The sequence below is a fragment of the Mustela lutreola genome, chromosome 8 (genome assembly GCF_030435805.1).
Source record: "Mustela lutreola isolate mMusLut2 chromosome 8, mMusLut2.pri, whole genome shotgun sequence".
Lineage (NCBI taxonomy): Eukaryota > Metazoa > Chordata > Mammalia > Carnivora > Mustelidae > Mustela > Mustela lutreola.
Window position 1 is genome coordinate 45,063,440 of NC_081297.1, and position 12,098 is coordinate 45,075,537.

The 12,098-nt window shown below is 47.5% G+C and overlaps 1 protein-coding gene across 5 annotated transcripts in view; it reads left to right on the forward strand.

Annotated features, from left to right (window-relative positions):
• Positions 1-12,098, forward strand: part of TEAD4 (TEA domain transcription factor 4) — a 62,696-nt gene that overhangs the window by 21,407 nt on the left and 29,191 nt on the right. For all 5 annotated transcript variants that reach the window (XM_059184515.1, XM_059184511.1, XM_059184512.1 and 2 more), the window contains exon 2: positions 6,364-6,618. In XM_059184515.1, the coding sequence (XP_059040498.1) occupies positions 6,612-6,618 (7 nt within the window). In that variant the 5' untranslated portion in view covers positions 6,364-6,611. The remainder of the gene's footprint in view (positions 1-6,363; positions 6,619-12,098) is intronic.

Here is a 12,098-nt window from a genome sequence, read left to right on the forward strand (position 1 = left end):
GTCTGCATGGGGTTGGCACAGTCACGGGGGAAGCACTAGCAAAAGCTTGGATTAGGGCTCTGAAATGGAAAAGACGGGGTTTCAGGAAGACCTTCTGGAGAGAGGATGTGGTTGTTAATTATTTATGGGAGATAAGAGGGAGAAGTTAAAATACATGCTTAGGTTTCTGGCCTCTGGGTGATTGGTGATGTCATTTCAGGACTCAGTGTCCTGCTGAAAATTTGATTTTGGACATGTTGAATTTGAGGAGCTTTTGAGAAGTCTGATTGGAGCTGCCTGGTAAGCAGTTGCCATATGTAGCTAAACTCAAGAAGGACATACAGATTTGGTAGTCAGAAATACACAGTGGGGGTGTAAGCCATGGGTGGGGAACCCCCAGGGGTTATGTATGGAGGTTTCAAAGGAGAGGTCAGGACAGAGCCCTGAAGAAAGCACTTAGGGAATGGTCTGGCCAAAGAGAAGGAAGGAAAAGTAAAGACAGTGGATTAAGACAACTTGAGAGTGGTCTTTGTTCTTCATAATTTAGAAATCAGCTTGTTAAGTTCTACGGAAGACCTTGTGGAATTTTTAATCATAATTTAATTGAATTTGTGATTTTTTGGTAGAGATTCAACATCTTTGTGATATTTTCCCATCCATGAACACAATTTCCTCTCCTTCAATTTAGATGTTTTTTTTTTTAAACTTAGATTATTCATTTTAGATGCCTTTTCCCCCAATATATGTACTTAATTCTATAAACTTCCCCCTTGAGCTCTGTTTTAGCTAAATGTCACAATTTTTTTTTTAAAGATTTTATTTATTTATTTGACAGACAGAGATCACGAGTAGGCAGAGAGGCAGGCAGAGAGAGAGAGGAGGAAGCAGGCTCCCTGCTGAGCAGAGAACCCGATGCGGGACTCGATCCCAGGACCCTGAGATCATGACCTGAGCTGAAGGCAGAGAGGCTCAACCCACTGAGCCACCCAGGCGCCCTAGATGTTTTATGTCTTTCAAAACAGTTACTGTTTTCTTTGTAAAGTCCTCATTTATTGTTAATCAGGAGGTAAATAATGACTTTGTTTCTAAATGCAATATTTTAAAACTCTGTATTGTGTAATACCTTATTTCTGGTATAAGACAATGTAATTGTAATTTGTCAAATCCTTTCAGTCTCGTATCTTAATGCCTTATAATGACAGTTTACTTCTTTTCTTTGAATCTTCTCATCTCTTTTTCTTATCCTACTGTGTTGGCTAGGACTGTGTTGGCTAGTTTCTTGGTAGAACCAGACTTTACAGTGTGAATATAAATGTTGAAAGTGGCATTCTTTATTTTATTTCTGACTTTAAAGGTAATGCTCCCAGTGTTTAATCAGTCAGTAAGAGTTGCACAGGTAAAAGTTCTGGTCACCATTTCCAGTGTAGGTGTGAGTGCGGTTGGGGTGGGGGAACGACAGTCACACACTAACCAGTGAGTCTCCAGCACCAGCCTGGTGTCCTGCAATTCAGTCCACTTCTGACACTGTCTACATGGAGGTAGTCATATCCCACAGGTTAAGAACTTAGTTCCACAAGACTGTCTGCCAACCCCAGATACCAGTGGCAAGATTGGGGGTTCCAGTGACACCTCCTTGGGTTTGATTGATTTTCTAGAATTCGGAGAAACACTTTACTTGCTAGATTATTGGTAGATTTTGAAATGATTATTTTATCTCAGCACAGCCAGATAGAAGAGAGGCATAGGGCAAGGTTAGGGAATGGGTGTGGAACTTCCAAGCCCCCTATAAGTATGTACCATTCTTCCCACATCTCCATGTGTTCACCGGCTCACCAGCTCTCTGAGCCCTCTCCTTTTGGGTGTTTATGGGTTTCATTACATAGGCACAACTGATTAAATCCCTGGCCACTGGCAATTAGTTTAACCTTTAGTCCCTCTCCCTTCCCAGAACTTTTTGGGAGGGGAGCTGGTGGTGTGGGACTAAAGGTTCCAACCCTCTGATTACACGGTTGGTTCTCCTGGCCACCAGCCCTCATCCTTAGCTGCATTCCAAAAGTCACCACATTCACATAATAAGACATATTTATCGCTCTTATCACTTATGAAATTCCAAGGGTCTTAGGAACTCTGTGCTAGAAACCAGGGCAAAGACCAAATACAAATTTATTATAAATCATAACATCACAGTGGGTTTTGGGAAGATATCTTCTGTCACATTAAGAAAGTTTGTTTCTAGAGTTTGCTAAGCGTTTTTATTGTGACTGGGTCTTGGGTTTTAGCAAATGCCTCTTCCCACGTTATAGTTCAGAAACATGGTTTTCCTTCCATGTGCATGTGATTACATGTGGGTGTTGCATGACCAGACTTAGTCATGGTCATTGTTAATTGTTTTTATAGAGTTAATTTTTATTTAAAGATTTTATCTATTTATTTGACAGAGAGAGCAGGAGCACATAAGCAGGGGGAGCGGCAGAGCAAGAGGGAGAAGCAGGCTCCCCACAGAGCAGGGCGCCCAATGTCCGGGGCTTGATCTCAGGACCCTGGGATCATGACCCAGGCCAAAGGCAGACGCTTAACCAACTGAGCCACCCAGGCGCCCAAGAGTTAATATTGTTTAGATTCACTTTTATTTTTACCACTACTTTGTTCACCCCTCTTCCATGTGTGTAATGTCTTCTTTTTCTAGAAGTTCCTTTTTAAAAAACCCCTCCTTTCCTGTTTTTTTTTTTTCTTTTTTAGTGAGAGTGTGTTAGTAGTAAGTTTCTCCATCTTTGTCTGAAAATGCCTTTATTAAATGTTTACTCTTGAGTGATATTTTGGCTCAGCTTTTAATTTTAGGTTAACAGTTATATTTCTCTCAACAGTTTGGAGACATAACCTTGGGTCCTCTAATGCTACTGTTGAGAAGTCCACTATCCATATATATGTTAATGTCATAGTTCTTCCTTTTTGGTAATTTGTCTTTTTTTACTCTTGATGCTTTTAAGATCTGTTCTTTGTTTTTGGTATTCTGCAGTGTCCTTTCAGTATGTGTTGACTTTACTTGAATTTTTCTTGATTAGGATTCAATATAGCTCCTTAATTGGAGATTCATGTGTTTCATTATTTCGGGAAAGTTTCCTTGCCATTATCTTTTCAAATGTTCTTCATTTTGTGTATTCTGTCTTTTAGGAATGCTAATTGAAGGTATGTTGAACTGCCTTATTTTATTGTCCTTGCTCTTTATCATTTTAAAAAAATATATTTCTGAGTAATATCTTCATATCCATCCTCCAGGTTGTTAATTCTTCATTTAGCTCTATCTAATGTGCTATTTATCTTAGTAAAACCATTGAGTTTTAACTCCAGTAACTAAAATGTTCATTTCTAAATGTCCTATTTGATTCTTTTTCCAGTCTGCTTTGTGTTTTTTGATAGTGTCTAATTCTTTCTCATGTTTCCAATTCTTTGTTTAAGAGAGTAATTATTTTAAATATCATTCTATAATAATTTTTATCTGATAGTTCAGTTATCTCTAGTTCTTGGGGCTCTAGTCCTGTTGAATATTGATCATAGTAGATTGTTTCCTCTTTCTTAAATGTTGCAACTTTGGATTTTGAGATCATTTTTTAGTAAGGCTTTCTCTTTGGGAATTCTCTGTAATATGGGTGAGGACTGTCAGGGATTTTTCAACCATGGACCACTACTTATTGTTATGAATTGGCTGGGAATTCCTGCATAAGGTAAAATTCAAATCTCAAATCCACTTAAGGTCAAGGAAAGACAGTTTTCTTTTTCCCTCCCTTCCTTTCTTTTGCTCTCTCTCTCTTTCTTTCTAAGAATTTTATTTATTTGACAGAGCACCAGCAGGCAGAGTAGCAGGTAGAGGGAGGGAGAAGCCAGCTCCCACCTGAGCAAGGACCCAGATACAGGGCTTGATCCCAGGATTCTGGGATCATGATCTGAGCCAAAGGCAGTTGCTTAACCAGCTGAGCCACCCAGTCGTCCCCTTCTTTTTCTTTTCATTTTCTTTTTTCTTTTCTTTTCTTTTCTTTCCTTTTTCCTTTCCTTTTCTTTCTCTTCCCCACCCACCTTCCCCTCTCTTCTCTTTTTTACCTAGGACTTAGGCCAAGACAGATAATTTTCCTCGTCATATTTTGTCAGTATTCTTCCTTTTCTATGAGGATTGAGGTATGATTCCAAGTTCCAACTCCCCATATCTGTCAGGTCTAAGCTGTCATCTGCGAGGCTATTAAAACCTAGCAGCATCCCAGGGCTTTTGTAGTAATGGCTCATTTACAGATTCCTTTACTTGGAGTTCTTTCATTTGGGGGCCTCTAGGTGTTTACTTTCTTTTGAAGACAACTGTACATTTAAAAGTATTATATTTGTTAAATTTTATTTATCATTTCTAAATTTCTTTTAGAGAGTGAGAGTTTTCAAGTCATCTTATCTACTCTGTTGCCATCAAAGTTTTTTTTTTTTTTTTTTTAAAAGATTTTATGTATTTTAGAGAGAGAAAGAGAGCAATAGTTCTCACCTCTAGGATGCTCTGAGAGAAGACTTCCAGAGCATTCTTCACTTTCTTTTCCTTCCCTGTACACGAAGCCCCACAGTTCTTCACAAAGAGGTGGATATGAGTGTCAGTATAGTCAATGTCCACAGTGAAGGAAAAGGAGGAGCTGAGTGAGGGGTGGGGTGGGGGTACAATCTCGGAGGGAGGAGAGGTTGCAAGGAACTTGGCCAGCCTGCAGGCACTTAGTCTCCCAGCCTGTATTCGGGCTAGTGGTAAAGGGCAGCACTGTGTTGTCAGCTTCTAGAGACACCAGCAAATCACCCTTGCTGTAGCCCCCATATGTGAGAATCTCCCAAGGCTAAAATCTTCCCTTTATTTATTTATCTATCTATCTATCTGTTTATTTTTAAAGATTTTATTTATTTATTTGACAGAGAGAGACAAAACAAGAGAGAGAACACAAGCCTGGGGAGTGGGAGAGGGAGAAGCAGGCCTCCTGCCAAGCAGAGAGCCTGATGCAGGGCTTGATCCCTGGACCCTGGGATCATGACCTGAGCTGAAGGCTGCTGCTTAAAGACTGAGCCACCCAGGCATCCCTAAAATCTTCCTTTTAAAAGAGCCCAAGCTGAGGATAGAATAGGAGTATGGTAACCTGCATTTTATTTTGTATCCTTTTTTTTTTTAATACAAGATTTTAATTATAGTAAAAAACATACAAGATTTGTCATCTTAACCATTTTTGAGTGTATTAGTTCGGTTATATTGAAAGTTAATTTTCACATTGTTGTGCAGCAGATCTCCAGAACTTTCTTATCTTGCAAAACTGAAACTGTATACCCATTAAGCAACAGTTCTCCACTTCTTCCTCTCCCTGGGAACCAGCATTTTACTTTCTGTCTGTGATTTTTACTATTAGATACATCTTATAAGTGGAGTCATATAGGGCGCCTGGGTAGCTCAGACGGTTAAGCGTCTGTCTTTGGCTCAGATCATGATCTCAGGGTCCTGGGATCAAGTCCCGTGTTGGGACTGTATCGGGAGTCTGCTTCTCTCCCTCTGCCTCCTGCTCCCCCTTCTTGTGCGCTGTCTCTCTCTCTGTCAAATAAATAAACAAAATCCTTAATTTAAAAAAAAAAAAAGATTTAAAAAAAAAAGTGGAGTCATACATCATTTATCTTTCTGTGGTTGGCTTTTTTCACTTAGCGTAACATTCGCAAGGTCCATCCAGGCTGTAACATATGACAGACTGTTACTCCTTTTTAAGGCTGAATGATATTCCCTTTTGGGTTTATACCACGTTTGGTTTATCCATTCATCTGTCTTATTGTGAATAAGGCTGCTGTGAACACGGGTGTACAAATATCTCTTCAGGACCCTGCTGTCAGTTTCTTTGGATATATACCCAGAAGTGGAATTGTTGGCTTGCTTGGTAGTTTTATGGTTAATTCTTTGAGGAACCTCCATACTGTTTTCTATAGTGGTTACATTTTTCATTTCTACAAACAGTGTACAATAATTTGCATCCTATTTGTCCCTTGTTGATTTGATGTCAGAACATCTCTTGGTCCTTGGTCCTGGTGTCCTACCTCTCAGTCCTGTCTTTGGATTCTTAGAGCTATGCTCCGAGAGTGCCTAGACCACAGGGTGGGAAGCTGGGGTCTACACGGGGGGAACAACCTGCCCGAGATTCTAGGCCTCCTGAATTCTCCCAGACCTTTCACTTCGCTCTTTTCCTCTTGGTCCCTGGCCTTTTCCCTCCAAGCTCCTGTGCTGTTGGGGGCCGAACAAGGAAGAAAGAGCAACTGATTCTCGGGCTTGGCGTTTCCCGGGGTGCCCTGTCCCATGGCTGTATAGTTCTTCCTCCGATGCTGTGGTCTCTGCCCAAACAGGTCCAACGGGCGCTCCTCCAAGCGGAGCCTTGGAGGGCAAGGCCGGCACCATTACCTCCAACGAGTGGAGCCCTCCTAACTCCCCTGAGGGGAGCAACGTCTCTGGGGGCAGTCAGGCGTTGGACAAGCCCATCGACAATGACGCGGAGGGAGTGTGGAGCCCCGACATCGAGCAGAGCTTCCAGGAGGCCCTGGCCATCTACCCACCTTGTGGCCGGCGTAAGATTATCCTGTCAGATGAGGGCAAGATGTACGGTAAGGAGACTATTGGGGCGGGGTGGCAGGCCCCTGCCCTCACGGTTCAGTTCTGGAAGTAGGGCCTAGGCACGGGGGGGACACAGAACCCTCGGGTTTCTCTAAGTAATGGAAGGGGAGTGCCCCATTGGGGAACTTAAGGCGGACACTGCTTCCTTCTATCTGGGCTTCCCAAGGGGTGGGAAGGTATGTGAGGAGAAGCCTTTGGGTGAGAGGCTGTGGTAGTAGACTTGGGAAAGGGAAGAACACCCCCCAACCCATCTCCCCAGAGCGGACTGGGAAAATCCGATAAGCTGTCCCTCAGGCAAATGCCCCCTCATTCTCAGCTCCCCACTCTGGGCTGTGAAGGGAGGTTAGGAAGGTGGCTCCTGGACTCATTCATTCCTCATTCATGCACACACGTAGCCGTGAACCTTGTGTGCCAGGCCTCGGTGGGGAGGGTCTGGCCCTTGCTCACAACATGGTGAAGGGTGGGAGAGGTGAATGAACACAGAGCTGGGCTACAAGGCAGATGTGGGGTGTCCCAGGAGAGAGGCAGGCAGGGTGCTCTAGACCTTCACTCAGGAAAGGTTCCCTCCAGCTCAGAGTCATCTGGAAAGGCTTGGTCTTTAGGAGGGGCTGAGAATGTGGAACATACAGAGATCCTTCATGTCCAGTAGCCAAAGAACAAAGCAGTCTACCTGGGGGTGTGCTGACCTTTGGATGGAGGAGAGGGTACGTGGGAAAGTAGAACAAAACCAAAAACCGAATAGCTGTCAGAAGACCCCAGTCAGGCCTCCATTCCCAGGACTCCCAGCTTGAAACACGGGGCTGAGGAAGGCACTGGGAGGGGTTCTGTAACCAGTGGGTCCTCTGACAATAGGGGGCCTTGCCCTGGCTCCCAACAAGATGGCTCAAGGCCAGGCACCCACCCCCAGGGCTTTCCACTGAGGTTCTCTCTCCCCCATGCAGCGCTGGTTCCCCCTCGATCCCTCAAGACAGAGACTTTGTCAGCTGTCTGAAGTGTGCTGTGTGAGGGGCTCATGGGGGCTGGCCGTATTCGTCTCCTAGGGCTGCTGTAAGAAATGGCCACAAATGGGTGGCTTAGCACAGCAGAAACATATTTTCTATTTCAAGAGAAGTCTCAGGTTAAGGTGTCTGTAAGGCTGGTTTCTTTTGGGGGCTCTGAGGGGAGGGTCTGTTCCAGTCTCTTAGCTTCTGGTGGTTGCTCACAAGCCAGAGTGGGAAGCTGGGGTCACATGGGGCTTGCAGCTGGATCACTCCTATCTGGACTCTGCTGCCACTCTGTTGTCACATGGCCGTCATCCATGTGTGTCCTTGCCTCTTCTTATAAGGATACTCGTCACCCCTAATCCAGTGAGACCTCATCTTAGTACAACTATAAAGACCCTGTTTCCAAATAAGGGCACTTCTGGGGTTCTGGGTGAACAGGAGCTCTGGGCGGACACTCTTCAGCTTCGTTCAGTGAGAGCAAACACGTGTCCAATTTGTTACCATCTTGGGGCACCACGGGGCTCTCACAGCCCCTGGTGCTCATCTTTTAGCTGCAGCCTTCCCTACAAAGCCAGTGATTCCTCTTTCTTTCACTTGCTGGGGAGACAAGGTCCATGCTAGCTGGACCCTGGGTCTCGTCCTCAGGCTCTGGTTGTAACTGTGCCTCTCTCCTCACCAGCCCCACTGCTGTGGCTTTGCTGGGTCCGCACAGAGTCTCTCTGATTTCTGTGGGCATCCGTGCCCTGTGTCGCACCCCCCCCCCCATACCACCCTTGCTCTAACCACTTCCTGCTCTGGTGTTTGCTTCTTACTTCTGGCCCCTGTGGAAGCTTCGTGGAGAAGACTGCTGATGTGTATGAGGCACCTGGTTGGGGTGCCAGGTGTGGGATCAAGTGCTTTACATAGTTTATTGCCCTGGAGCTGGAGAGGAATGGAGAGCCGGTGTCTTTGGCTCTTTCTACTACTCTGGTGGAGAATGGGATGGGTCCTGATGCAGAGCTGAGGTGTGAAGGTGAGAAGGGGTGGGGAGGGTAGTTGTGGACAAAATGTTTAGCTGGAGAGCTGTCTGGGTCTCTTGTTGGGAAGCAGCATACATCCTGGTGCTTTAAGGAGCAACTTTTCTGACAAACACAAGGGGCCAAGAGGCGTTCAGCAGAAGGAGAGAGCCGAGGGTGCTGCGGTATCCGGGGGGCCAGGGAGATGACAGAACGTGGCAGATTCAGCAGACATTTGTTGGATTGCCGCTGGGGACCGGACTCTGAATGCTGAGATGTTTCTTTGTGTGTGTGTGTGTGTGTGTGTGGTAAAATATACTTTACATAAAATTTACCCTTTTCACCATTTTTAAGTGTACAGTTGAGTCACATAAAGGACAGTCACGTTGTGGTGAAGCCACCAGCACCATCCTTCTCCAGAACTTCTGCGTCTTCCTAAGGCCCCCATACCCATGCGACACCAACTCCCATTCCATCCCCCGCCCAGCCCTGACAGCCACCACTCAGCTTTCTGTCTCTGTGGATGTGACTGCTGTAGGGACCTCCCGGAAGTGGAATCAGACAGCGTCTGCCCCTTTGTGACAGCCTTCGTTCACTTAGCATCGTGTCCTTGAGGGCCTTCCCTGTTGTAGCCCAAGTCAGAACTTCCTAACGTTGCGTGGTATGATAGACCACATTGTGTTTTCTAGTCACCTGGCGGTAGACATTTGTGGGGTACGTAGTTTTATTTACTTGTTATGGATATATATTTCTCTCCCCACTTCACGTGTAAAGGAATTGGGTTAAGAGACTTTTTTGTCAGTCGGTGGACATTGTGACTGAGCCAGTTTGGGAAGTGCAAGCCTGCAGACCTCTGAAGTTCTCTCTGGCCCAAGGGGAGCTGTTGAGTGGCGCGGGGAGCAGGATGAAAACGGTGTTTGGCAAACTGTCCTGGCTATGTTGTTGTCCCGTTTGTGGCTCTCCGCCTGTGCAGAGACACAGGGAGGGGCAGAGGGTGGGGGGATCACACAGGGGAGGACCTGGAGGAAGAGAGGGGAGTGGGGCAGGGGCCAGGAGCCTCTTAATTATGCCAAAGAAGACAGGAGCTGTCAGTGGCCTCTGATGTCGTCTAGCTCTTCGATCTTTTCAAGGGTTGGGGTTAGGGTTAGGTTAGGGTTAGGATTCGTGTTTTATATGCTTAGAGAAGCCGAGAGTTTCTCCCAGATTCTCTCAGGTGGTAAGTGGGAGAGCAAAGGCTAGAAGCAGTTCCCTGCCCCCAGGCACAGTGCTCCCCCATCACCCCAAGTGGCCTTTGTGCGCTCCGTGAAGCCTGGAGCCTCTCCTGCTCCTCTCCCTCCTGCCCCCGCCTGCGGCTTGGCCTGGCTTGGCCCGGGCTCCAGGTGGGTCAGGCTCCGGGCAGGGCCACTGGAGGCTGCTTCTCAGTGTCCGATGACTCACCCAGCCCCCAGGGCACCTGTCCTTCGTGAGCACAGATCCTGCTGGGGTCCAGACACTGGCTTATCCCCATCTCCTCTTACCAGGCGCTGGGGCTGAGCCAGGGCAGGACCGCGTAGGGAGTTGGTGAAGGGGCCCTCGGCAGGGGCTGCCGTCCAGCTGGGAGGTATATATAGCTCTGAGCTCAGCCCCGGTGTGTGGGATGGGACCCCGGGGAGGTGGAGGAAGAGGGACAAGCTGCCAAGCTGACTCAGACCTTGTCTCGCTCTGGCTCTTCTCCTTGATCTTCTCCTCTTCCCTCGGGGGACCCACTCTTGCCACCCTTCAGTGCCATAGCTGCATCCTGCACCCCCGAGTGCCCGGTCTGTACACACCCCACTTACTGTAGTCAGCGGCCATTGGTCCTCTTGTAGGTGGGCCAGCCCAGCGGGACACAGGGTGGGAGCTGAGAACAAGCAGGCAGGAAGAGGCCTTGGGCAGGGAGAAGAGCCAGCCGATGTCGGGTGCCCCGAGGAGGAGTCTAGACCTCAATACAGGACAGGGATTCAGCCTGCTCCCAGCTCTGGCCCCAGGACAGCCAGCGCAGGACAGGCTGAGGAGGGCCAGCAGACATGCAGATAATATGCAGAGCTGCAGGACAGATTAGCGCCTGTTATTTCTGAGCTGAGCCTCCCACGCTTGTGGATGGGCTCCCGCAACCAGGGCTGCTGGCCGGCTACTGCCTACGGCTGCCTTCAGTTTTGCCCCGTCACTCTGTGACCCTCGCCCTGGCACTGCCATGCTGGTCGCTCTGACCACCTTTGGCCAGCCTGGCCTCTGGCCCCATGGGCAGGTGGTGGAGAGGTGAGCGTAGGGCAACTTCTCACCCCTATCTGCCCGCACACTCTTATCTTTCCCTCCCCTCACAGCTCCTTCTTGCCTTCTCTGTTCTGCCTGCACAAGAGCTGGCTGGCTCTGTCTTCTCTGCATGCTTTCGTTCTGCCCACCATGCTCCTGAGTCTCCCAGCTCTCCTGGTGTCCCCCCTTTCTCTGCATCTCCTCTCCTTGCATCCTCTGTTGTCTCCCTGGGTGCCTTGTGGCCCAGGCTTCCAGTTGCCATTAGCAATCCGGCAGCTCTTACAAGCGAGCTCCTCCACTGCCCTTTGCTCTCTTGCCCTGTGGTTTCTAGATCTTCCATGTCCCCCGCTCTGGCTCATACACTGACTTCAAACTTCTGAAGGCCTGATGGCGTGACTCTCAGTTCGCACCTGGTCTGTGCCAGGAGCTGGTGTGGCCTTGGGCTGGTGGTCTAACCTTTTTTAGCTTCAATTCCTCGTTTGTAAAACTAGGGGCAATGATAATAATGCCGCCTTTCTGTCTGGTTTTGGTTCCATTCATTTATTTCTTTTATTGTGGGAAGATAGACACCAAGGAAAATTTACCACTGTAACCCTGTTAAGTCACAGTTCAGTGGCGTAAAATTCATCTTGTGGCACCTGTCATCGCTACCCTCCATCTCCAGAACATTCTCATCCACCCAAAACTGAAACTCTGTGGCCCTTAGACACTAACTCCCTGTCCACTCTGCTGTCCCCAGCCCCTGGGAAGCTCTCTTCTGTGTTGTGTCTGTACGGATTTGCCTCTTCGTGGTAGCTCATGGAGGTAGAGCCAGTCATACAGTGTTTGTGTTAGCACAGTGTCCTCAAGGTTCACCTGTATTGCGGCCCGGGTCAGGACTCTGTTATTTTTTATAGCTGCATAATACTCCTTTGCACAGCTACACCGTGTTTTGTGTATCCATTGAGCTCTTGGTGAGCACTTGGTTGTCTCCTTTCCCCTGTTGTGGCTAGCGCTGCCATGAACACACGTGTATGGGTATCTGAGTCCCTCCTTTTCAGTTCTTTTGCGAAAATACCTAGAGATGGAATTTCCGGATCACGGGGTAATTGCACTTCACTTTTTGTGGAAGTGGCAGACCGTCTTCCAGCGGCTGTGCCATGTTTTGTTCTGCCAACAGACTGCAAGCGTCGCGGGGTCTTCGCTTCTTTGCCAGCAGTTGTTACTTCTCGTGGTTAGTTG